Source organism: Vicugna pacos, chromosome 12 (assembly GCF_048564905.1).
Source record: "Vicugna pacos chromosome 12, VicPac4, whole genome shotgun sequence".
NCBI classification, from domain to species: domain Eukaryota; kingdom Metazoa; phylum Chordata; class Mammalia; order Artiodactyla; family Camelidae; genus Vicugna; species Vicugna pacos.
In genome coordinates, this window is record NC_132998.1 from 8,459,274 (window position 1) to 8,486,860 (window position 27,587).

General features: G+C 46.4%; 1 protein-coding gene across 2 annotated transcripts in view; it reads left to right on the forward strand.

Annotated features, from left to right (window-relative positions):
* LOC140700091 (protein phosphatase 1H-like) overlaps positions 1–27,587 on the forward strand; it is a 138,309-nt gene that overhangs the window by 83,279 nt on the left and 27,443 nt on the right. For both annotated transcript variants that reach the window (XM_072972687.1, XM_072972688.1), the window contains exons 2-3: positions 6,200–6,365; positions 23,941–24,285. In XM_072972687.1, coding sequence (XP_072828788.1) covers positions 6,200–6,365; positions 23,941–24,285 — 511 coding nt within the window. The remainder of the gene's footprint in view (positions 1–6,199; positions 6,366–23,940; positions 24,286–27,587) is intronic.

Below are 27,587 nucleotides of genomic sequence, written 5' to 3' on the forward strand. Positions count from 1 at the left end.
TGGCTAGTGCTTCCAATACTGTGTTGAATAGAAGTGGTGACAGTGGGTGTCCTTGTCTTGTTCCTGATCTTAGAAAACGAGCTTTCAGCTTTTCCCCATTGACGATGAGTTAACTGTTGGCTTTTCATATATGGCCTTTATTGTGTTGAGGTAAATTCCTTTTTCTTTTTTTTTTTTCCCAAGATAATTGAAGGTAGTTCCCTGTGCTATACAGAATAAATTTGTTTTTTATTTATTTTTATCTATAGTAATTAATATTTGCAAATCTTGATAAAAGTTTATTTCTGAACAGCCAACGTGAAGACAAAAGCATTGACGTTTACATGGGAAGATCTACGGGAAAATATGATACCTACTTTTGATCCATAGTATTTATTTTTTAATCATCAATTGTTTAATTATGTTAGTGAGAGTGTTGGAACCTAATGATGACCCTCCAGTGCTAGCAATTGAGTGTATCCAAAGCTAACGTTACAGGTAACACAAAGACGCACACTAAATTCTATCCAACCCCATCTCTCTCTCTTTGCTTCACTTATATACTAGGTATAGTAATATAAAATTGTCAGTATTCAACTGTTCTGGACCTCCAAAAATAATTTCAGGTGCTCAGTCTAAGAGAATCCAGTGCAGAATCCAGTGCCTTTGGGGCCAGGCTGGTGACTTAAATGGCAGAAGCAGACAGAGTGAGGTCTGGGGTTAGCCAACGAGGACATGGACTGTCTCTTATTATTGTCACACAAGAGTGTGATAAGTATAGCCTGCTGTATTGTTTTCTAAGAGAAAAGTAAAAATTTTAGTGTAAATATTCCAGTTTTTAAATACAGGCAGGTAAAAATTCACCTTCTATAAAATACTTTGTGGGCAAAAAATTTTTAAATTCCAACCTTCTTTGGGCTGAATGTGGCCCTTGAGACCTCAAATAGCAGCCCTGATTGATCACATCCCTTCATGAGCCAGGGACCGGCCTTGGGGACCAGGTGTCAGGTTGCATGGTGGGAGATCAGACCTGCATGTATGTGCCCTTTTCCAGCCTGTGTTCACCTTCCAACGTGGAAAAGCCAAGGAGGTGGACAGAGAACTTCATTTCCTTCCATCCTGTCTTCTTCCTGGTAACACCCGACTGGCTGTTAACGAAATGGATGGGGGTGATCTCCTGTTCCCCCTCCTACCCAGAGGTGGCAGAAGCCCCGTGGGAGAAGCTGTTACTCTTAATGGCTGTTCTGGCTGTTGTGGCTGGTGGCTGTTACCAAAGGCTGAGGTTCCCAGTCAGAGCCACGGTTTTCCGAACACCAAGAATGAAGGGTTATTAACTCCCTTGGAGCTAGGAATTAAGTTGTCCTTATGTTCCAGCCTATGTGGGTGGTCAGCAACCACTTCAGAGAAATCACATGGAACATTGCCTAGGAAGTTACCTAGAAAAGGGAATTTTAATAATTAATTGCTCTATTTGGTCCTCCATCAATGATTGATTTCCGGCCCTGCCCCCCGCCGCCTTTTGCTGTCTGCTTCTCAGTTGTATACGAATCAGCAGTGTCTCACTTCACCCAATGGCTTTTCTGAAATGCTTGCTCCTTCTTACCCAGTGTAATTACTGCCTGCTTAGTCGTGTTAACACTTCATGCCGACTTTTTAGCCAAAACTGTTCAGGCTTTTATTTCCTTTAAAAACAAAGGAAATTAATTAATTAATTAATTTTAAAAAAGCAATAGAATAATACTAAAAAAAAAATCAAATGAAGCCAAATTCTCTGTTTGGTCTTTTTCTGTGGGTCTGGGCCCTGAGCTGCTGAGTCTGGGGTCAGGGGGCCAAGAGGTGGCGTCTGCGGGCAGGCCTGGGTGGGAAGGCAAAGGGGCGCGGCCCTGGCTGCTCTCCTGTGTGCGGAGCGCCGTCACATCTGTGCCTTGGGTGTTGCTGTCATTTCACGAAGAGGCCTCGGAGGAGCAGGTGGCCTTGCTCAAGGTCCTTGTTTGGGCAAATGTCCTGCTGTGCCACTTGTAGGCTCTGGGTGCCTGGAAGTGTCCCTGTGTCCTTGAGGCCAGCAGAGGGACACTGACAGAAAAGAAGAGGTTCCCCTCAAACTCACACAGCTAGAAGTCCCTGGGCCCAAAAGAAGAGGAAGCTAGCTTGGTATTTGATGTCTTATTAGTCAGTAATAGTCCTGAGTACTCACTGTGTGCCAGGTGCAGATAAATACTATTCATGCTTGGGCATAATTAGTCCTCAACAAATGTAAAATACTGTTACTGTTCCACATCTATGAAGTGGCAGATAATGTTATCATTCATTCATTCAACAAACGTTTGTTAAGTACCTGCTGTGTGCTGTGTTCTGGGGAGATAGGCCCTGTTCTTAACCACTGTGCTTCAATACCTCCAGTTTAGTTTCAAGGAAGATGTTTTCCTCCTTTGTAGGAAATTGGAAAATCACGGCACCAAAGAATTGATGATTCATGGCCCCTCCCAAAACATTTTGTTTTTAAGTCTTCAAAATAAGCATCATGGGTGGGTATTGTGTAGATAAAGAATGGGCATCTTATAGTTGTTCCTGTTATCTCGAGATGGTGCTGACTTTATGCTGGAGCACAAGACAGGAAGGGAACAGAGCTACTGATACAGCTGCTAACAGGAAAAAAATGATTGAATCTATTAACAGCATGAGGCTTCTCAACTCAGGAAACAGTTTTCTCATTTTATTTTTAGAAGAATTGGAGGGTTTATTTACATTTGGTAAACAAAGCATTTGCCTTTGAAGAACAAAATGAAATATTTAAGGTGATAGAGGTCGAGCTTTATAAAGCCAAAGTAAATTGAGAAGAACTAGGGCTTTCTCCTAAAGCTGTATGGGGTCAGGAATTTGAAATAATACGAAATACGGGACAAGAGTTGTGTTTTTTAAAAAAAGACAGTGGCTTTAAACTAAGATGCCTTTGTCATCTGGGTAATAACCAGGTATCTGACCCAGCAGGCTCCTGGGCTCGGGGCTGCTGTCTTCCCTCTGGGCTGACGTTTCTGACCCTTGGCTCATGCCTTAGTGCCACTCACAAGCTGTGTTCACGTGAAATGGCCAGGGAGGTTCACCAGCGGTTGCTCTTTCCGGTTCTCTGGCTTTGACGAGTCATTGCAGGACAGCCCTCCCAGCCAAGGGCCGATAAGAATAGACACAATAGGAAAGTAAAACAACTGAGAGCTGAAGCAGAAAGAGCTGGCGACTCGGAAGTGTGTCCTCAGCTCTGCTGTGTTTAGCTGTGTGATTTGTGAGAGTCGTCGTCTTCCCAGGCCCTGGGTGTCTGTCTCATGCATAAAGTCTCATGCAGAAAGTCAAGTTTCTGGGGTCTCTTGCTCAAGTTAGGTCAACTTTGGAGTTTGATATCCACCAAGAGAGGTAGGAGATAACAGCACATTGAGGAGACAGTGATTCGTGACTTAGGTAATTATAGTAGCTTTGTTGACTGTTGGAAAACAGCAGTGGCAGATGAGTCAGCCTGGCACGTAGCTATTGGAGATCAGTGATGCCCTTTTTTGTTGTTTTTTTTTTTTTTTTAAAAAAAAAAAAAGACCTGACTAAAGCGTAAGTTTAGGTGCCAATGGTCAGGGTGATGCCAAGTTCCAGAAATAGCAACTAGGACCTTGCACAGAGGACAGTATAGAGGGGACGGTTGTCATGAGCTTGTTTTCCCAGCTGAACCTCCACTTCGGCTTTCCCAAGGGCAGATGCTTGTGGGAGACCGTGGGGGTATAACATCACCATCCAGCAAACCATCCACCCAGACGTGCTCCTGGGGGAGTCACCATCCACGACTGAGGAGAGGAAGGTGGTATTTCGAACCTCCCTCCTCTGCCTGGCCTGGTTCTCCAAGGATAGGTGTGAAAGGGAGACTCCAGACAAAGGCGTGTTCTGCGTTAGGAGCTCCAGCTGCAAACCCCTTGACTCCACCTGGGCTCCTCTAGAGACAGGCAGGTCTGCACCATCCATCCTTCCTCCTTCCCCCTGAGCACTTTCTCCAATAGCCAGAGAAGCTGCGAGTCTCAGGTGTGGACCCGGGCTCGCCTGGTCTGCTTATTCCGTGCTTCCCCCCACAGTCCAGTGTGGACTCCACAGGTGGACGCAGATCCCCACGTGTAACAGGAAGAGGTTGGGTTGGAGATCAAGGGAGGCCTTATTCAGAATCCCAGCTGCCCCACTTCCCGGCTCGGGAACCTGGAGTGACTTAACTCAGCTTGGGCAGTACGCGTGGTGGTATTAATAGTCTTGCACAGGTGGCGTGTCTTCACTGTGTCTTTAAGAATTGCATTCGATTCTTAGACCATATGAAAATGCCTCCTCAGAGAAGGAGAGAGAGTGAAGGTGGGGCTGAAAACTAGACCTTGAGCTCTCCCTACCCCCCAACCCCTAACATCCCTTCCTCCCCAAGAGGGTGTGATCAACCCCAGAGGCAGATTTGACCTCACAGAGATAAGCGGGGATTCCCACCTCTTTACACAGGTGCCAAGGACAATGATTTTCAAACTCTGTCAGCAGCAGTCTACTTTCTTAAAAAATATCTCACAAAACTGTAACATGTAAAATGAGTAAAAGGCTTTTGTTTATAAAAAATGCTTAAATTGAAAGTTATAGCAAACTCAGACAGATGAAGCGGTTTTGATTAACACAGAAATTTGAGAGAGAGAGAGAGAGATAATAGAGGAGTCTTTTTCCTATAACACATAGATAAGTAATTGCAAATTGAATTTTAGAAAATAGTTCTCCTTCCGATTAAGGGATATTGCCCAATAAAAGAGAAAAAGATAAAAGACTAATTACGCCAAAGCTGCCCCAAATGTATAGACTAGCATGTATTTGTTCTCTTGTAACAGATGCGAATGAACTTTTAAATGATTGCATTTTTTCCCAAAATGCTTATACATTTAAAAAATAAATTTAAAGTGAATGTTGAAATTGGATTACAATTTTCAATATTGAAAGCCATTTGATACAAAAAGCGGTGGAATTTGAATAGGGCCTGCAGTCTGGTTGCTAATGTTGGTTCAGTGTCAGATGCCTGTTTTGATAGTGTACTATAGTGATGAACAGTGTTGCTTTGGGGTGGACATTGGGTAAAGGGTGCATGAGACTCTTCTGTACTATTTTTGCAGTTTACTCTGAGCCTGTAAGTATTTCAGAATTTAAAAGTGTTTTAAAAAAAAGTTATTTGAAAATGATCATCTCCTACTTAATTATTAGGAGGGAATACAGCCAGATTAATAGAGTGGTGTGTATACCACACTTTTAAAGTGGATTTCCATCAATCTTAAAAAAAAAAAAAGCATCCTTCTTCCCTTGCCACTGAGTCTGTATCCTCCACACTCAGTGTCACCTAATATGACACGGCTGAAATTTTGGAAGGAAAACACGGCCAATGGCAAGTCAAGGAGAGCTCTCTTTCGGGAAATCTATTTTAAGTTGCTGCTTAATTACCTAATAAGAAAATGATGCTGAAATCCAAAAGTTCAGTCTAGAGTCAGCTGATACAGAAAAATGTCAATGAATGATGCAGCATATTTTTCTCAAACATTCCTACGCTCAAAACATTTAGTAATTTGACCAAAGCAGTTTCCACATGCCATGAGATCATAATGGCCACACTGACAAATCCAAGTTCCCCAAACCCAGTGGGACGATGCAGTTCTTCTACAGGAGGAAAGATAAAGGAGTACAGATAATTTGAAAAGGATAAACCTTTGATCCATTCACTTCTCTGTGTGTAAAGTAAATAGTGGTCATGGAATACAGTCCTCTGTCCCCTTGGATTTTACAGTGTGCTGTGAATGACTGCCTTGTTCTTAGATAAGATTGATGGTGGTTTTGCTCTTTATCACTTGGAGAAATGCGACAGAATTCCCTGAGCCAGCCATCTGTCTTCATTGTAATTGGCAAAAGAGTGACTGTCTCGTGTGTTTTGACTAGAAATGGATTGGTGGGGTTGATCGCATCTATCAGACACCTGCAAAGGTGAGCTGAGCTCAGAACAATGCTTTAGGAAATGTTTTAACGTGTGTTAATAGAATTCCATTTTTTAAAAAATTCCGCTTACTCCACCGGGACTGTAAGGTCCTGTGCATTCAGTTTGGCATATCATTTTATGCCTGGGCTGACCAGGGGGACTCTCTGCTTCCCAGACATCACTCTGTCTGACCTGCTTTTCTGGCTCTTCCTCCAGGGTTATCAATGCTGGGAAGAGCACACACAATGAAGACCAAGCCAGCTGTGAGGTGCTCACCGTGAAGAAGAAAGCAGGGGCCATTACCTCAACTCCAAACAGGAACTCAGCTAAGAGACGGTCCTCCCTTCCCAACGGGGAGGGGCTGCAGCTGAAGGAGAACTCGGTAAGACCCTCCTCCCTCCCCTGCTGTGACTCTGCCCCTCCTCCCCTTGCCTGTCCTTTCGAGTTGCCCCATTGGAGCCTCTGCTTGATGCTCTTCCAAATTAATACCTGTTTCAATTGACCCAAAGCCCTCGCAGCCTGCGGGGCGGCCCTGCAGACTGAACGCCTTGTTGACAAACCACAAAGCATTGCTCCTCTCACTCGTGTCTGGAGAGTAAACAGACATCCTCAGAAAGTTTTGAAGAAGTTCTCAGAAAAGTATAGCAAATCATCAGGGCTCTGTCCATCAGCAGATTATTTCGGCCTCCAGAGAAGAGAAATTGAATAGAACGGCCCAAATGTGACTACTTATTCTAACGGTCTTGAGGATGTATGTAAATTTTTACAGGATTGTAAAGAATCTAGTCATCTCTTCTTAGTTGAAGTCATAGTGTCTTGTTGCATTTATGCTTAGGGATTAAGAGTACTAATTAGTTTTGTTAATGTTAGTTCAGCTCAGGGTTAGAAAACACCGTGACCTGCGGAAACTCATCAGTTGTTCATGTTTCCAGGACTGAAAGGAAGCATTGACTAGGCTTTTCCCAAAACGCCAGAGTCAGGGACCCAGACGGGCAGGATGAAGTAGTCGTAGTTCAGTGCGCAGGGTCTGGGGTAAGATGCTTCAGAATGGTCCATTGCTTAAAGCTGTTTAATTTTGGTATATTTATATACTCCCTGAGCCTCAATTTTCTTTCCATGATAAGGAGTAATAGTAGCAGTAACTGTTAAGTACAATGGAAGAGGCGAGTTGGAAGTATGAAGTCCAATAGTCCACAGAAAGCCTTGAGCCGGTGGCATTAGAGAATCCTTAATCAGTGTTAGCGATTATTATCCTCAAGTCAGCCCCCCTTTTGTTGTTCTCTGTGGATAATGTCCACTGAATTTTTTATGTTCATTCATTTGTAAATTGGAGATCACACAATTGCTTTCATACCTTCTTGACGGAATTATTTTCAGGATTGAGTTATTATGAGAAAGGGCTCAGAAAATGTGAGACATTAATGATAATTGCATGTGGGTCCCCGTGGCTTAATGTTGCTCTGTCCCCTGATAGTTTTCCTCTGCCACTGGGATATCGAGTGGTTTCTGTAAAAACACGTCCGTGTTGACATGTGGCGGAGGGCGAGCTGATGATCGCATTTTCCCTTGTTGCTGAGTTCCTCCTAGAATAGAGCCAGGAGTAACTAGTAAGAGCCAGGAGTAAATGGTCCTTTCCTTAAGTGAAACCGGTCATAAGCACTTTAAGATGCAGCCATGACCCTCCTTTGTGACGGGTCTGTGTCTCTGTGGCGTCCACGGTCCAGGAGGCAGCAAGGAGGTGCCAAGCGGGGTGGACACATCTCAGCCCTCCGTTCCTGCTCCAGCCACAGCAGCGTCCCTTCCATCTGCCGTCTGTATTAGGCTTCTTATTAGAGTTTAAGGCCAAGGTTGTGCTGCCTTTTTTAAAAAAAATTGTGGGAAAATATACATAAAATAAAGTTTACCATTTTAACCATTTTTAGATGTACAGTTCAGTTGCATCACATACATTCATGTTGTGGAACCATCAGTATTATCCATCTCCAGAACTTCATCTTCCCAAACTGAGATTCTGTATCCACTGAACACTAACTCCCCGTTCCTCCCTCCCCTCGGCCCCTGGCAACCACCTTTCTGTCTTCTGTCCCTGTGAATTTGACTCCTCTAAGCATCTCATATAAGTGGCATCATAGGACATTTGTCTTTTTGTAGCTAGCCTATTTCACTTACCATAATGTTGTAGGATGTGTCGTAATTTTAAGGCTGAATAATACTCTATTGTATGTATACAGATCGTTTTGTTTATCCATTCATCCGTCGATGGACACTTGGTTTCCTCGTTTGGCTGTTGTGAATAATGCTGCTGTGAACGTGGGTGTTCGGTTACCGGAGTCCCTGCTTTCACTTTTTTTGGATATATACCCAGAGTAGAGTTGTTGGGTGACATGCTAATGCTGTTTAATATTTTGAGGAGCCACCATCCTGTTTTCTGCAGCAGCTGCACCGTTTTACATTCCCACCAGCAGTGATCAAGGGTTCCAGTTTCACCACATTTTCACCAACATTTGTTTGTGTTTTGGAAATTCAAGAACACATTTAAAAAAAATTATTTTTTTGGCTTTAACTTCTTTTTTTTTTTTTACCAACACTTGTTAATTTCTGCTTTTTAAAAAATAATAGCCACCCGAATGAGTGTGAAGTGGTATGTCATTGCAGTTATGTATTTCCCACGTTTAGTGATGCTGAGCATCTTTTTAAGTGCTCCTTACTGGCCAGATATAGATCTTCTTCAAACAAATGTCTATTTAAGTCCCTTGGCCATTTTCAAATTAGGTTGTATGTTTGTTGTTGCTGTTTGTGCTGCTTTCTCAAAGCTTGAAAACCGTGCTCTAGTGTGGCAGATGGGTCGCTGAGCGCTGGCTGTGTACCGGGAACTGAATGCTGAGGGATTAGCAGGGAATAAAACAGACAGACACCCCTGCCTACGGGGAGCTTGCGTTCCTTGAAGGAGACAAGCAGTGAAAATGTGTAGCGGGGCAGACAGACGCTATGGCGGAAAACAAAGCAGGGAAGCAGGAATCATGGGAGGTGTGAGGTTTGGTTAAAGAGGTGTCAGAAGGGGCCCTTTGGGTGAGGACCCGAAAGGGCCGCTCTTGGAGGGAAGAGCCTTCTAACGCCCTCGGCAGCTGCAAAGCCCCCGGGGCGGGAACAGGCACGCGGTTCTCCGGAATCCGCCAGGAGACCCACGTGGCTGGAGCGGGCTTAGGAGAGCCTGAATTGCAGGCGACCTTGTCAGAAAGGTAATGACAGGGGAGCAAGGCAATCCAGCAGGACCTCAGGGCCGTTCTCAGGGCTTTGGCTGCTACTCTGAATGAACAATTTGCTGGCAGAGGGAACTGGATACACTGCTTAAGAGAGACGAGCGACTTTATTCCCACCTAAAGACACCCCCTGACTCCTGTATGGTGGCACGTAGGTAAGGGTAGTGGCAGACTGGGGCCCAGGGCAAGAAGACATGTTCAGGAGGTAAGTTAGCTGGACCTGCTGCTTTCCCCCTGTGAGTCTCCGCCTTCACTCAGCAAACGTGTACTGAGCTCTGAGTCCACAGCCTGGGCCTTGGGGATAAGGAGGTGAACGCAGTGGAGTTCCAGTCGGCGTACAGCGGAGTTGGAGAGGGAGAAAGAGTCGATAAGCACCACAGTGGAAGGAGTTTTAGGAGGAAGATTAAAAAAAAAAAAAGTCCAGTTTGGAAGCCTAACTCAGATTGATGGCTGGTGGTTTGGGAAACAACAGAGCACGGGGGCTGGGTCAGATGAGGGAAGGCTTCCTGGAGAATGAGACATTTGAGCTGTCATGTTGAAAAGTGAGTAGGAATTAGCCAAGAAATTTCCTGACCGAGGGAATGGGCGTGTGTAAAGGTGGCCTGGCGTGAGAGCACATGGGGCATGTCTTCTAGTGTTTCAGAGTATGTGTCGTCGCTGGGAGGGTGACGAGGCGGGAGCAGCAAGCAGGTGTCACATACAAGAGCCATTTAACACCCTAGTAAGCTGGAATTTTAACCACATGACTTTATTGGGGTTTTTTTGGGGGGGGGTAATTAGGTTTATTTACTTTTATTTTTTTTTTAGATTGAACCCAGAACCTCATGCATGCTAAGCATGAGCTCTACCATTGAGCTATTACCCTATCGAACCATGCAACTTTAGACAAGGGCATGATGGAATCCCAATAGTGGGGAGTCTGACTTGGGAAGACAAGGGGAGCAAACCTAGAGGCTGGCTCATGCAGGAATCTGGGTGAGAAGTGATGAAAGCTTGAAATAAGGCAGTGATGAGAGCAGGGGACAGGCTCAGAAGAGATGGTGCGAGAGATACCAAGGAGGTGACCAGGTGACCAGCTGCGTAGGACGGGAAGGAGTAGGAAATGCCAGATTTCAGCCACTGGGTGCTGGTCCTTGAAAGTGGACCCCTGAAACAGGCTCAGGTTTGAAGACGAGGGGATGGGCAGAAATGGTGACCTGAGTTTTGAGGATTCTAACTTTCCAGGGGGAGTGCTTTGTAGAAGTTAGAAATAAGGGTTTGACATTGCTATATGTAACAGATAAACAACAAGGACCTACGGTAGAGCCCAGGGAACTATATTCAGTATCCTGTAATACACCCTATTGGAAAAGAAAATGAAAAAGTACCTATATGGGTATCTATAACTGAGTCACTTGGCCATACACCTGAAACTAACACAACACTGCAAATCAACTATACTTCAATAAAAATAGAAAATAAAAAAAGAAGGGTTTGGAGCTCAGGGGCAAGTCTAGGAAGGCTTAGAATTCAGGAGTTAACAAGCCCAGAGAAATTCCAAGAAGAGAAGAGGGTTGCCAGGAGGGGAAGTTACTCTGCCATGAGCCGCAGGGAGGTCAGGAAAGATAAGGATAAAAAAATGGGCAAATACTATGATAAGCAAGAAATGGGACAACAGGATAAATAATGGCACCATTATTTCATTTGCAAACAGAGTTGACAGGCATGAAGGATGGTGAGTGGGAGATGCGTGGGCTCTCTCCAGACCACATGTGATGAAATTCTCCCTCTTCTCTCATCCTCCTCATCCCCAGTCAACTTAGTAAAGTCAAAATAAATATTTCCACAAGACTTCTTTCATGTGTAGTATAACCTTCATCTTGGAAATTGAAGAAAGCCTAAAATTTCCTGTAAAATCACATTAGTTTCACCATGAAAAGAATTATCATAGGAATATTTTTAATATGCCAGAAGCATTGGTGATGTTCAGAGGAATTCAGCAGAAGTGTAACTTGACATTTGATGGCATAGGGTCATCGGGTAGCCATGAGATGATTATCTCACTGCAGATAATCATTGATTGGTATAAAGATTCTCAGCCAACTTTAAGCCATCCTTCATGCCAATTTATAGAGCATTATTTTGCCCTTTTAGTACAAGTACTCTTTAAGCCAAAGGAGTCAAATTAATCCTCCTGTTTTAAAACAAACTTTAAAAAATTTTTTTGGTGGATAAAATAATATTCACTCTATTTCACCTCTCCTGGCTTCCATGAGGCATTTCCTGAAGGAGCGTTGTTACCTGTATTTGGCTGAACTCTTGACAGCAACGCCTTGTAAGAAAGAAAATACAAATTAATTTCAAGTTCCATCTACATATGGAGGAAAATGTTAGGAGCAGAAGAAGCCATATTGGAAAGAAGTCATAAAACTTAAAAGGGATAGAAATAATAAAGAGTTACGAGGTGTTCTACCCTGTAGTGTTCAGCCTGAAAAAATGCAGCGGCATATAGTGAATTATTGCATTCTCCCTTAAAAAGTACACAGTAATGGACCCAGTTTTTTTTAAAATTTAGAGTTATTGATGTAATTAGTGAAATAAAGAAATAAATGTTTCTCTTGGGAGGAATGGAGATGTCTTGAGATCTCTGATGAAACAGATACGAAGGGGAGATGAGTCAGGGCTGGAACCTGGCCGGTGCCCGCAGCGCACTGGGTGGCTGGTGTGTGGAGAACCATTAGCCCAGTCAGACCGGTAGGAGGTCGGTACTCCAGGCCAGCTCGCGGTCCTCTCAGCACTCCCACGCCTCTGATTATTTGTCACGGGATGTAGGGCGTGCGGCCAGGAAAGAAGAGAAACTAGAACTCCAGCATCTCTGAAAGACGCTGTCGTAACGTCACCCCCCAGGGAAGGTGCCGTGAGCTTGTTGAGGGCAACGCCCTCTCCCCAGCGGCCTCCCGCCCACCTCCCACTGAAGCTTTTTTAATTGACCCTGATCATGATTTGTGGGAGCCAGTCACCATGACGAGGCTTTCTTTCCTTTGACTTGAAAGGTGGTAAGGAGTCTATGGAACTGATTGCCTCCTGCAAGTGAAACACAGCTTTCCTAGGAGCTTTTGCTCCTCAGTTCCCAAGCACCTAGTCATTCTAGGAGTGAGAAGAGGAAGGAAGCAGGTGACGTCTCTGAGGAGGGAGAAAGTTCACTCTCCAAGGCACCTTATAACCTTAGTGTTAAGATAAGAAGCGCCTGCCTTTCTGTAAGATGTCTGGGCGGGAGACGGGGCGTTGTGACAACAACCAGGACATTTCCACCCCCTGCATCTGACTCCCTGTTTTGGAACAAACTGTTTTTGCCTTATGACGAGACTCGCGGACGCATGCATTCCAAGTCTGATTTCCTTCAGAGCCCCTCGTGTTGTTTAATTTAGTCAAAAACATCAAAGTTTGTGGTTTCAGTATCTGTTAGTTCAGCGTCTAATTACAATAACAGGAGACGGCTGTGTCCGCGTCGGGCCAAGTTCATCCGCAGGGGCGAGGGGAGCGGGTTATCTCTCCCAGCAGAGGATGGGGCGGCACTGTGGGAATTCCAGGCAGAAAGGAGCCAGCTGGGGTGGGGAGAAGTAAAAAGGAAGTGAGAAGGGGCTATTCACCTCTCGGGACGGAAGATGCCAGTCTGTTCATCTGTTTTCTGTAAGAAGGGCTCGTTCACCCGTAGAACATTAAGTGGAGGTTGCCTGTGGTTCCACAGCGGCAGCCCTTCTGGAATGTTCGGCCGCGTTTGGCAGTCTGCTTCCTGCAGTGGTGTCAGCTGTAAGAAAACAACAGCAGCGGCCTTTTATTTCTCTCACTGTGTTTATTACTCTGACTTTTCCCTCTCAGTTAAGGTCTTTGTTCTGTGCATGTCAAGGAAATCTTATCTCTTGGTTCCCGGGATTAGAACTCTTGCCAGCGATTAAGAAGAATGACTTTACAACCAGGAACTGTCCTGGCTGATGTCAGTTAGAATGACTTTACAGTTTGCTCTTCGGCGAAGACCAGGTCTGACCAAGACGTACAGTAGCTGAGAAGGCAACTCAAACTTGGTTCCATGAGGGGTTTTTCCCACTGTGGCCAGTCTTCAGGCCAAAGGAGAAGAAGTGGTGCTGAGATGGACATTTCCCCCCGGTCCCCTTGTAACTTGGTTTCTCCACAGCTTTAGGTGGGAAGATGCCGTTGGCAAGGGCAGTGTGCTCTTGAGATTTTCTTTTCTTCTTATTTTTTAAAACCTAATACTTGGCATTCGTGTGCCAGACACGGCACTGATCTTAGTGCTTTGCCAGTGTTATTGATTCATTTACCCTCATAAGACAAACATAAGGATGTATTATTATCTTTATTTTACTGATGAGGAAATTGAGGCCCAGAGCTGGGAAGTGTGGAGCTTGGATTCAGCCCAGGCAGTCTGGCCTCAGAGTCTCTATGTACTGGCCACCTGCTGCCTCTTCAGCCGTGAACAGCTGGGAACTGTGGCAGGAAAATCTCTTTGGAAAAACGGGAAATGAAGGAAGGGTAACTCCTAATGTTGATACGTATGATTTCAATATAATTTGACGCCGAACTTTTTCCCGTTTCCATTATGACTTCTCTCTTGAGTTAGCAGTCTCCCTGGTCAGCTCAGAACCTGGATGACTGCTCTTACTGACTCGGGTGAGGAACAGAATGGAAATGAAATTGTTCACCGTCTTTTTGTCCTTATAGTCCATTTTTTTTCTGCTAAATTACAGGAGATCACTGTTTGCTTGAAACCACAGCAAGTAGAAGAAGCCTTCTGATGGAATAATAATGAGTGTGTGAGTGTGGATTCCAGCTCTGCCGCTCACTCAGTGTTACCTTGTGACCTCTCAGTGCCTCGGTTTCCTCATCTGCGTATTCGGGATAACAGTTCCTACCTACCTCACAGGATTATTAGAATTAAGTGAGTTAAAAATATGAAAAGTGCTTAGACTAGTGCCTGGCGTGTAGTGTGTGCTCAGTTAATATCATCTGTTGTTATTCTGGAGTTTGCAGCTGCGTTTCAATATTATGTCACGTTACTTATGTTTCTGCTATAAACTAATTTAGGGAGATGTTTTTGATGGCTAAAGTAATAGTTTGAGAATGTTCCTGGGCCAATTTTTGAGTCTAGCATAAACCACAGCACAACTTAGCCAAAACTGTCACACACTTTATGCTTCCTATGTCTCAGAAATTAATATTTATTTAATGATGCTTTAACATACGGGACTAAACTGCCATTTAAAACCCAAAACCTGGGAGGAGGGTATATCTCATTGGACAGGCACAAGGTCCTGGGTTCTGTCCCCAGTACCTCCATGAAACAAATCCAGAACCAAACTTATCCTCCATCGTACTGTCTCATGAAGGGGAAGAATCGAACCAAAGAAATCTGCATTCATGTCGTCAGCTCCTGAGAAAGAAGCAGTGTTCTTTCAAGTATATGAGAATAAGGGAGCTTTCCCACTGGGGAACCAAGTATCAGAATAATTTAGCCAGAAAGACAAGTATGGTAGAAGCAAACAAATTAACTCTGCTGTGTGGGCCTGGTTCCACGTGGGCAGTGGTAGGACACGGGCCCCGGGAAGGACTTGTCGCTGAGTTCCTCAGGTCCCCCCGGGTCCCTGCCTCGTCATCTGTCATCTTCCCCCGTGCGGCTGTGAGGTCAGATGAAGAGCTGGAGACGGAAAGCCCTGTGGATGAAATGCCCCAAACAGATCCTCTTATTGTGCGTTGTCGTCCTCGCTGCTATACCTTGAAACCTGGCCAGACACATGGTGGAAATCAAGCCATGTGATAGCTCGTGGTGGGGGTCAGGGGAATGTGCCAGCTCTCTGTTTCCCCAGTGGGAAATAAGTCGTCCCTCTTCTTTGGCAAGAAAAGAGGGAGACAGGTGCCTCCCGTGGTCATACTGAGGCTTTTGTAAAACCGACCGTGGGATGGACCCCACAGTGGGGTTTCTGCATTTGTGCTGTTCCTTTCATGCTGTTGGTCCCGCCCCTCCTCGGCTTACCTGAATCCCTGATGGGTGGGGGCAGGGGAGGGAAGATGAGGGTCAAGTGACAGAGAACTTGTGTCTTCAGGGAAGGACACCACTTTTTCCCATAGGACAGCTGTTTCTAGAGTTGCAGTCCCTAAACCATCAGTTAAAGACAATTTTGGAGGTGGTATGTACCCCCGATATATGTGTTCATTATTGATATGTAACCATACCACTGAATATTCATTTAGTATATATTTAATAATTGTAAAAATATATTAAATATTTAAAAAATAACCTAGAGGCAATAAAGATAAAAAGACAATATCTTAAAATAATAACAGCTGACGGTTACATGATGTTTGTTATACGCCAGACATTGTTCTGAGTGCTTTTCACGCAGTAACTCATTTACCGTCTGGCTCAGAGCAGAGCGACTTCTTGCTTCCATTAGCTGATACCTCAGGGCACAGTTCATCATTAACAGGAGCAAGTATAATTCCGTTTTTCAGCTGTCTCCCTGAGCCCTTCAGATACTTCTGGCCAGAAAGGTTATTGTTATTGTCAGATACGACCGGTGTCATTACTTGGAGTGAGAACCGCCCGCTGTGGCATGTTTTTATTTGACCTGTTTTCTATCACAGGTTCTTTGCAGGAATTTTTAAAAACCTGTGGTCTACTTTGTGAGGGATCGTTTAGTTAAAATAATACAATGCACAAGACACTCAGTTGGGGCGCATGGACCCAGCAACAGGCAGAGCTCGCGCGCCCCCCGCCCGCCTGCCTGCCCGCCCACCTGCCGTGGGGCTGCTGACTTCCCCACCGCGGGAGGGCGCCAGCGGCAGCCTCTATGGGAAATACCAGCCAAGCGTCATTTCTTCTTCCGTGTTAGATGAAGAAATATTTAGAATTACAAAAAGAATCTCTGCTTTGAATTTGCTTCTTGCATGCTGACGAAGTGTTTTAAGCTCTCCCTCGACCTTGCGTGCTCTCTCGTGGAAAGTGTCCCACTGGGAGGGAGAGAGCGATGAGGGGGTTTGCAAACCGGTGGAGCTTGTGCACTGGGCATGAGAATGCCAAGGCCGGTTCCTTTGAACTAGTACAAATGTGTCAGACCTCATTGTTTGGTTTTGTGTTTCCTACAGAAAACATACCGACACCTCTGTCGGGATCCCCAGGAAACATTTGAGCTTTTCTCTAGAATCGCCCCTTCTTTGTCAGCTCATGGCAAGAGGGGCTGCCTCTTGCCTCCCTGTTGGCTCATGAAGGCTCTTTTGCTTGCGGGTGCTCCAGAGATAAGGGACACGTGATGTGACTCCTGTTTCAGTGGGGCTAAACTTGAGGCTACAGAGTCACAGAAGCCAGGGAGATAAATGACACAAAGTTGTGTGTGTTGGGAAGATTCCCTGACTTGGCATCTGAAGAAATGGGTTCAAATCCTGGTATTGCTACTCACAGTAGAGTGACTTGACTGTCTGTGCCCCACTTCAACTATTGGTGAGATGGGATAATGACGCCCATTTTGTGATGATGGGGGTGGGGGAGATGGATTCAACACGGTAGTACTCAGTAGATACTGTTGGAACTTAGACTTTCCATAGGGGAGGTAACTTAGGAGGAATGGAAGTGACAGGCGTTGCGCCGTGCAGGGCGATGAGGGTCCTGCTGGCAGGGTTCGCAGTCGGGAGCTGAAGTGTGCAGCATGGGCTCCTGGGTGCGGGAATCCTTGCTCCCGCCCTGCCATTTAATAGGTAAAACTGTTACTTCCAGCTCTGTTGTTTCTCTTACATGCTGGATGTAATGCTATACCTCTTATTTATTTATTATTTTAAAATTATTACACAGTATAGTTAACCTTCTTTGTGTAATAGTTTTATGAATTTTAACACATGCGTGGATCCGGATGATCACCACCACCATCGCGGTACGACCTTTCCATCACTCCCAGCTGCTCCCTCGTGTTGTCCCTTTATCCCCGTTCCCTTCCCCCGTCTCCCATAACCCATGGCTGTCTGCACATTTAGTGTGTGTTCCTGTGACACCAGGTGCCTCTCTTTTCTGACACACTTGTACTTATCTGCTCATAATCTAGGTCGTTACTTCAGGAGCTTGGGAACCATGCTTGTCTTACTCCCAGCTACACCCCCAGTGCCCAGCCTGAGTCTGGCACGTAGGAGAGGAATGAATGAATCCTTATGGTCTGTGTCCTAATTTCCTATTGTTCTTTAAATAAGGAGACAGTTGAGAGAAGTTAAAGAAACTTGCCCAAGATCACATAGCAGTAAATCCCAGAACCCAGGTTTGTCTTGGTCTAAAACCTGCGCCCTTTCCATGCTAAGATGCATCATGGCAGGTAGGATCTTCCTGTTAACTCATCTGAAAGTGCAGACATAAATCACCCAACTTTAAAAATAACCACGGTGTGTTGATGTGTTGACACCAGTGACAGAGGGTGACAGAGTTACCCTTGGACTATTAGATAATGTAAAACCTGAAGCCCAGTTTGTTTACTGTATAAACTGAAAGTCTTATTCTCTGAGCTAATACCAAACTGGGGAGGTGTTCCTCCTTCGGACCACATGAGGGGTGGGATGGGGCCCTTGGTCGTGAGCAGGTGGTATGTGGGGCAGGCTGGGCAGAGGACGTTGGATGCAGCTGTGGACTTCCCTTCCCTCCTCTGGTACCTTTGCCTGAGCCAAACAGGTGGAGAACACAGCTCTCCAGCTTCCCGTGCACATGCCTTAGCCCTTCAGCCCCTGCATCAAAGGATAAAGCAATAGCAGATTACAGCTCCCAGCAGGGCACGAGAGCTGAAGGAAGTCTGTGGTTTTCAACGGTTCAGCCCTCCTCGAAGAGGAATCTGGTGGGTTGTTTTGTTTCTTAGATTTTCCTTTTTAAAAGATACAGGCCTTAGCTTAGAAGAGAATTGTGTGCGTGCGTGCGTGTGTGTGTGTGTGTGTGTGTATTTGTGTGTGTTTCCAACTGGTCCTGTAGGGCCGTAAGGCCTAGCAAATGAAGTACAGCCAGAGGAGGCAGTATCCCCTCTCTCTGCTTTCCATGGAGCACCTGGAGGTCCCCAGGGCCCGGGATCGCCTGGCCTCAGGCAGCCGAGAGGTCACAACTAAAGTCAGATCAGCCAGCCCAAAGTCTGGAGTAGGTCGGGCTTATTATAAGTCTGTTGGTTTTACCAATATGAAGTATCTTGCATAAAATTCTTATTTCTTAAGCTGATACATTGCTTCAAAAAGTAAAGACTTATGAAAAAATCCATTTTCTCCCTTCCTTTCTCTGTATGTTTTGTAAGTATTTATCGAGCACCTGTTGTATACCAGCCCCGCCCCCCCAAATGCTGTAGTGAGTAAGACACACGTGAGTCTCTGAGTTGGCTGATACGGACACGCCGGGCAGTTCCACACCAGTGGGATAAACATGGCTGTAAGGGATGTACAGGGGCTGAGGTGGTCCAGGCAGGCTGGAGGGGAAGTTCATGCTTCCACTGAAGACTGAAGGATAAATAGTTCTCCAAGCAGAGGGCAAGGGGTGAGTGATGTAGGGCAAAAGAAAAGCATATTTATATTGCCAGAGGTGATGGGGAATTAAGAGAAGGAATGAGAGCATTCAGGACCACTGACCAGGAGCAGGAGAGGAGTAGCCGCTAGATCATGCAGGGCCCATGAGCCACGTGAACATCCAGGAGACTGAAAGGTGTTTTAAGGGCAGTGGGGAGCCATTGAAGAGTCTATGCAGTGATGGAATACGGGTGTATCTGCAACGACATCAGGTTTGAGATGCTTTGAAAGCACTGTGTTCATAGAACTTGGGATTTTTCAGGCCTCTCGTGGGTTCACAGGTCCACCCCCAGTTGCCCTGTTCCCAGCTTAGACCCCTGATGTTGATATGGTCCCTCGATGCTGTATGACACCGAGGAGCTATTCGTTCCTCGAGGTTCTCGAATCAGACTTCATGTGTCAAACCACACACTCTTACCTGACAGCAGCTGATGACACCGTCTTGAGTAGAGAAGAGTGTGGGAGCGGGTCCTCGTGTCTGTTTCAGAATGAATGCAGGGCACGTCCTGTTTGGTCACGCCACTTTCAAAAGCAGATTTTGATTCTCAGTTAAGGTCTTGGTCCCATTTCAAACACTGTAGCACCCACTCCAGTCTCGTGTTGTTTCTCGAAATGTTTCATGAGGCCATTCATCTCTCCAGGCGCAGTGGTTCCACCCTGATGACCTGGGCCCTCTGTCTCAGGACAGACCTCTGTGACAGGACAGGCCCCTTCAGTTCTGGTCCTTCCTTCTCACGGTGCACCTGCAGGACGCCCGGGATTAGCGCTTCCTCAGCCCAGCTCCCAAGGCTCCCGGGGCACGGGCATCTCATCACTCCTGAGGCCCCAAGGCAGCGCACTGAGGCTCCTGGTCTGCCACACCCCGACCTGACCTAGCCCTCAAGGTCGGCCTTAGTCAGGCCACTGTCCACATGGGCCTCCATATATGTATGTATAGCCCTCTTTTCACCCGCGTTGCCTATGAGTTGCTCCCTTTTCATCCCAGATCATTCTTTCTTTACTCCCCCGTTGCCCGAGCAGGTGAGCAGGCAGGCACGCGCAACACGATGAGTGCAGCAGCAGGGTGGGTGCAGGTGTAGTGGGAGCCCCAGGAGGGCTGACAGTTAAGAATAGTGTGAAAGACGGGCGGGTGGTGTGCAGAGGAGTGTGGGGTGGGGCGTTCAGCCTACCGTCGTCGGGGCTGGTGGCTTACAGAGTGGACTCTGGTCGCAGGTGCATCACTGAAGGCATGGTGACCTGAAGCAGTTAACACTCTGTCCCTCATTGTCCTCCTATGAAATGGGGTTAGTAACCACACCTCATAGGATTGTAGTCAGGATTAAATGAGCTAATGTTTGTAAAGCATTTAGAACTTCACCCGCTATGTACGGTTTGTTAAATAAAGGGAAGGGGGCTCTGGACCCGTGACTGGTGTGTCTGTGCCTTTGTGGTCCCCTGGACATTGAAAGCTGAGCTGGACTCTGAGCACGTGATGCGCGCCCACTTTGTGGTCCTCTCCCCACAGCGTGTCCCTCGCTGGAAGTTGCCTGCCATGGGAGGACGCTGGAGGCTATGAAATCTCTTGATGAGCTTGATTTTATCTAGTTCAAAGGCTTTCAACATTTTAAGCAATCGAATCCTTTTGTCCAAAATCTCTTACAAAACCTTGTTGTTTATAACTGATAAAAATGCTGCTCTGGTTGGAAAAAGTCAGAAGGACTCATCACTTTGACACCCACTTCTCTGAGGAAACCAAGGAACGCAATTTAGACACCAGTGGTCTGATCAGTTCAGGGAGATGCATGTGGTTCATCCAAGGTCATATGGTGAACTGATGGCAGACTGGGGACTAGAACGCTGGCCTGATTGCTCAGCTGCCCCCCTTCCATTAGACCGGGGTTCACATCTGTGGCTGCTCATTAGAACCCCCTTGGAAGCTTTAAAAAAGACGAATAGTGGGACCCACCTTTGGAGACACTGACGTCATTGCTCTGGGCTTGGGCCCTGCATCAACCAGTGGTAGATTTATTCAGTCTACCCTTTCTTCGTGGAAAAATGATGTCTTACAAGTTTTAGCTGTGAAAATTCTTCATTACATTTAAAAATCCACTGTACCACCTTCTGGCACCGCTGTGCAGAGGTGTTCTCAGGAGAATGTGGAGCCCCTCTGAGCCCCACGTCAAAAGTCCTCCAACCAAGTTTCCTCGTGACTTTGAAAATTCCCCAGGTGTTTTGTCAGCTGGTGGCGGTTGTGGTAACTGCAGAAAGCTTTGCCTTGTTGAAGGAAATGGTTGGATTACTTGCTAGAAAAATTTCAGAGTTGCTTTTTTTAAATGTAGCATTCCCTGGCAGTGTGGCTTCTTATTTCTTGGGGCTTGATCTTCTTTGGTTCAAATCATGACTCTGGAAACATGGTAAAGTTTGATGTAACAGAATCTGTGCCCAGACACTGACTCAACTGCTCCTGCCCCATCCCTCGCCTGCCCTGCTGCGGCATCCTCAGAGACGTTCGCTGGGTGTTCACTGGATGTAGAAGGACCTTGTGCATGTGTTTCACTCAGGTGGCCTTGGACCCTTTGGGGAGTTAGATGTGATGAGCAAGAAATCCTTTCCTTTTGCCACTTTTCCCTAGTTGTGGGGGTGTAATATGGCGGTGTGTACTTTACTGACGCAGCAAGTAGCGAGAGTGAGCGGTGGGTTTAATAATCATTGCAAAGTAGTGATGGGTATAAACAATAATTCAAGATGTGTGGGTGGACCATGTGTTACTATTTCTTTTGGTGGCCAAGTCACAGATGCCACTAATACTGCGGTGATGTGATGCCCCACGTTCACAGTAGGCGGAAATGGGCAATGTTAGAGGTCTGTGAAAGTAAAGATGGATTCATGGACTTCCCAAATTCTATCCACAGATGCCCTAAATTAAGAACCTTTTCCTCGGGGTTCAGGTTCATTCCCATTTGAGTGGTGTTGGAGAGGCCATTTGAATCCAGTTCTTCTAATCCTCGGGTTGCTGTTCTTTCCACTTAACTTTCCTCTGAGTTAGCGTGCTTACTCCTTCACTTGATGGCGCTTTTAGTCACTCAGAAGTTTCTTCCTGGCAGGATTAGACTGAGTGTCTTTTTAAGGTGGTATTTACCTCCCATCTGGTATTCTCATTTTCAGTCTTCCTTCTCTCCTAATCCTCACAGGGTAGCTTGAATGATCCTTTAAAAATAGAAATCAATTTTGTCACTCCCTCCTCAGTCAATGGCTTGTTGTTACTCTTAGCTAAAGCTAAGATCCTTCATGTGTCCTGGAAAGACTGAGTAATCCAGGTACTATCTCAGTCTCCAGCGTCATCTCACCCCTCTCCCTCCCTGCCTCACTCCCCTATTCAGCCATGTGGCCGTGGTTCAGTCTCATGCTCATCGCACACCTTCTACCACAGGGCCTTTGCCCCTGCTGTTGCTGCTCTCCTCTCCCCTCCTAATCTTGTGAACTTCCAAGCTGCCCTCAGCCTGATCCTTACAGCTACAGAAAGCCTCCTCTAGTATGCCCCCTGCTGGCCTCACATCATCAAGCATGTCTCCTCATCACCCTCACCAGAATTACGATCTGACGTTTATCTGTGTGATTATTTGATCACTGTCTAACTCCCCCACTGAATTCTTAAGATCAGATCATGTCTGATACTGCTTTCATCTAGTCTGATAGCCCCACTGCCTACTTTTGTGCCTGTCACAGAAAGAGTGCTCAGTAAATACCTGTTGACCTATATATATAATCTCTAAGCATCTAGCACAGAATCCAATAAAAACAAGTTTTAAAGGGCACAAATAGAGTACTGGTATATGTCACCGTAACTATACAGTATCTTCCAGCATCATTCTAAGATGGATCAAGAATGGTGGTTACCAGGGACTGGAGGGTGGGGCGATAGGAGAGATATTGGGTACAGGTACAAACTTGCAACAAGTGGTAAGTCAGTCCTAGAGATCTAATGCACCATATAGTGAACAGTAGACAATAATATTGTATTATAATAATCAAAAAACATTTAGATCTTAATTATTCTAACAAATAGTTATGTGAAGTGATTGAGATGTTAACTCCTGCTCTGATGGCAACTGTATTACAATATATGAATATATCAAATCAACATGTGGTGCACCTGAAATTTACACAATGTTAAAGGTCAAATCTATTTCAATAAAAAAATAGACCAAAAGAACTTTAATGGCTTCAACGAGAAAAAGAATTCAGCATTTATTGCTGCAGAGTCAGGAGTGGGTGTTACATGCGCCATACATACTTAATCTCAGTGTTTAATACCTTGCTCCTCCAGATGCACCATAATTGAGCTCCTTTTTCCCCCCATAGCTAATAAGATCTTAGGCATGTGTGATGCAATCACGGTTTTTAAAAGTGTTTATCTTGAAACAGTCTCAAAAATCAAGCAGCAGGTACCAAATCCATGGCAGATGAAGGAACAGGGGCTGCACGTAGCTTTAGGGCAGGAAGAGGAAGCCAAGATGCTGAGTGACAGCTGGGAAACTGAGGGAAGTAGGAAATACGAAGAGATTTGAATTGCTTGCATCTTTTAAAGGCTGGACTAGACTGGGTGTCTAAGGGGGAAACATGCTCTAAAAATTCAGGATGTAGACGTAGGCAGATGGGGCAATTATCTGAGAGCGTAAAGCCCAGGGGGAGGGGGAGGGGAATGGGTCTACTTATTTCTCCTTGAAAAGCTTGCAAAAAGGGCCAAACTTCCTCCAAAGACTCCAGGCCAAACCTCCTCTGGGGCTGCAGTAGAAAGGAGGTGAGGAGTTAGATGTTGAAATTGTACAGACTTTACCTGTTTGTATGGAGCTGTAACCTCTAACTTCTATACATCGCATGAAAGTAGATCTGGACCCAAGTAGTAACTGAGCAGATGGTGACCTGGGCTCCTCCCCTGGGTGGACAGGCAGGGACCGCTTTATCCCTTGGGTGATGGTGACAGTAGTGCCGGATCCGGGGACCCTTCCCTGAGTGTTTTGCCCTGTTTTGACCCTCCTTGTTTGCAGGCCCGAGACGGACCGTCAGGGGGGGTGCCGGGAGCCCTGGAGGCGTCCCCTCCCCCTGGGGCCGTGGCCACTGGGGTTCTCACTCCTCCCTGCCACCCTCTCCCCGCAGGAATCAGAAGGCATGTCCTGCCACTACTGGTCGCTGTTCGACGGTCATGCGGGGTCCGGGGCCGCCGTGGTGGCCTCCCGCCTGCTGCAGCACCACGTCACGGAGCAGCTGCAGGACATCGTGGAGATCCTGAAGAACTCGGCCGTGCTGCCGCCCACCTGCCTGGGCGAGGAGCCCGACCACGCGCCCGCCAACAGCCGGACTCTGACCCGGGCGGCCTCGCTCCGCGGAGGGGTGGGCGCCCCGGGCTCCCCCAGCACGCCCCCCACGCGCTTCTTCACCGAGAAGAAGATCCCGCACGAGTGCCTCGTCATCGGGGCTCTGGAAAGTGCGTTCAAGGAAATGGTAGGTACCGCCGAAGATCCCCGGGCGCCAGGGGCCGGGCGGTCGCGGAAGCCACAGCCTTGCTTCTTAGGCAGTTCCCGGGAAGGGCGTGTCTCTGGCCTGTCCGCTTGCGGCCTGGTCCCCTCCGCCTTCTCCCTTTCACAGCGGGGCTTTCGTTCTCAAAAGAGGTGGGCAGCACGCGAGTTCCAGCATCCAGTGCTGGCAAAAATGGAGGAGAGGGGAGAGGGGAGAGGGGCAGTGCATGGGGTGGGCGTGCTACTGCGGCTCTTTCTGCCGGCGCTTCTGCGGTTCCACTTAACTGAAATGTGAGCGTGCTTGCCACCTGTTTTACATGCGCGTATGAGTTCCAGGTGTTTGGGGAACCAGAGCTTGTAGCAGAGTGCTCAAAAGTGCGCCTCCCGTACACATCTAATCTGAGAACAGGTTTCCCCCGTGATTGACAGTGTGGTTCCCACTCCTTAAAGCAAGGGGGGGCCGGTTTCTAAGAATTGCTTGTTTTACTTGGGGACATGGATTTGTTTGGACATTTAAATTTGAATATGTCTGGTCCAGGGATTCAGCCTCGCCTCTTGAGAACTCAGGGCACTCAGCTGCCCCCCGCTGTGTGCCCTGCTGTCCGTCTGCCTGGTGAGAATCACACAGAAGGTCTGTTCTGCGCCATCTCCTTCCCGCTCTGAGCTCACGTTCTACTGAGGCAGTTATTTAGGCTCCAAAGATTTTTCTCTCCTGAGCAGCCTGTGTGCAGATAGAGTAAGAGATAAGTACAGATGCCAGGAGGACTAGAGTCAAGCGAGTGGGCAGTATTGTCGTTAAAACCTGGAGATGAAAAAGAGATGACGAGCTCTTAAGCAAGAGCAGCTACAAAGGTCACTCCAGAACTGAGGGCGCCCACCAGGCACACTCCAGACTCCAGCCTCTCACCATGCCAGGTAGAGTGCTCATGAGAGGAGGAAAGTAGATAATACTGAACTACATCTTCTGACTGATTTATAAGGCAAAAATAGTTCATGTATTCGCACCTCTAATCTGCCCTCTCTCCTCACTTTAACTCATTTCTCTTTTGGTCCCAGCATTTCTCTTCTTGTCACATAGGTATTTACCCTTTGAGTAGCAGGTGGTTTAAAATGCATCTCTGTCTCAGGAGTATCTGGTCGCCTTCAATCCCAAGAAAAATACCAGGAGCCTGGAAAAGATTATTTAGGAAAAAAGGATGAGGGTAGTGAAATTGACTCCTACTCAGGCTTGGTATAAAATCCTCTCCAGCTTTCTGATGTGAACAGCTGTAAACACAGGTGCTCAGAAAGCTAAATATTCATTCGAGGTGGAAATTGGACAGTGGACTGTCCTCCTAGTGGGAGAAAAAGTCAGCTTACGTGATAGAAGTGAAAAACAAAAGAAACTTTGGGTTTTTCCATTTCTTTCAGTGATGACTAGTGAGTGTCATGGGACATCATTTACTTCCAACTGCTGTATTCTCAGTTTCATCCACTAGAGGGCAGTGTCACATTGAGTCAGGCCTCCACACCCGTCTCAGGCTGTTTCTGCCCATCAATGGCTCAGGGTAAAACTACCTGACGTGGGAGTCTCCCTCAGAAAAATACTTAGTAAAGAGCCTCATTTTTCGTTTTTGAAAGTTTTTCAGCTTTTCACGAACTAGTTCACTACCAGAAAGTTTCTTAGTTGCCAGCGAAAAGATCATTTCACTTCCCCATGTAATTCATTCCATCAATAAGTATTCATTAGGATCAAACTATAACCCAGGCCTCATTGGGAAAAGAGCATTGAAGAAATTAGGCAAAGGCGGGTATTAAACAAGTAAAATGTAAATGGGGTGGGCCTTGAGAGGAGGAACTGCAGGGTGAAGTAGGACTCTGTTAAAGAGATGAAGCGAAGGGTCCTCGGAGAAGTGGTGCTCGGGGAGTAGGAATAAGGCAGACAGAACGTGGGCGCCTGGAGAGCCTTCTGGGGAGAGGAAACCATCTATGTGAGAGAACCCACATGGGCCAGAGGCAGCAAGCTGATGTCCACTGTGGGCAGAGGACAGATTTCAAGGGCAGGAATGATGTAAGGTGAGCTGGAGAGGCTGTCTGTAACCAGCCTGTGCTATACTAGAATTTTGGGGTTTTAAGCCATATCTGCTCTTTTCCAACCCATTCCACGTTACAGCTTCCTCTTCAAGCTTACTTTTTCCCCAGATTGTCTCTCTAGCCCCCAGTGTGACACAGGCCTGCCTGGACTTTGCACCGTGTGCTTGGCCATATTAAGTGAGAAAGCTCACCATTCCTTGGTTCTCCTGTTCCTGGCAGGGTGGCCCTACCTCCTGCTCTGCTCGGGACTGAGCCAGTTGATGCCTTTTGGCCCAGAATAGTTACGAATATTGTCCCCTTGTACTCTCACAAGCGTCCCTGTCCAAATAATGTCTTATGTCTACCCTAATTATAGAGAGATGCTCTCATTTTTTTCTTTGCTTCATCAGGGACTTCAGGAAAAATCTCTCCCGCATCACAGAAATGTGCCTGACTTAACCATTAAATAGTCTGGGCTGAGGTTCAGAACTTAAAGCACAGTTACACAGCGTACTCTTGATTGAATGATCCGGAAGGCCCTTGCCAACCCGTAAAGAATTCGTTTTCTTTCCTCCCTCTCTCAATATCAGGTTTTTGAGAGTCAGTGTTTGAAGGTCAGCGTGAGTTCTTTGCCATGCTTGGCACACGGCTGACGTCCTTACGCTGTTGGCCTGACCTTGGTAGTTCCTCCTCAGGCCTTTCAGGGAGGGGCAGGTTGGGAATTGCCGAGTCATTCCTAATTTTTTGCCTTACACAGCCAGCCCCTTTGCAACGTTCCTGTTTCTAGCTGTTCTCTAGGCATTGCAGGTTGTATGCCGTTCGGATCCTCTGTGATAGGAAAACTCAAGATTGGATAAGATTCAGCCTTTTCTGCTTTGTGGCTCTCTTGCTTCTTTTTCACTTTTAATCCCTAAGAATTCCCGAGGCCCAGCACCTAAGCCTCAAATTTGCCTCACTGATGCTTTTTTGCAGCTGCCCCTCCTGAGATTCAGAATGTAACTTCAGATACCTTTAAAGGCAAAGCTGGCCTTTCGTTTGGGGTTCTGCTTTATTTACGACAGTTTAGCAAAATCCAGTCAGAGGTCTTTGCTCTCTCTTTCTCCCCACCTCCCACCAATGCCCGTCTCAGTCACTAGTGTTTATTGAGCTTATATTTTATAGCCAGCGTTCTTCTAGATGCCATGGGGGTCCAGCAGTAAAAGATTTGATTTTATATCTGGGAGCACTTGTAGTCAC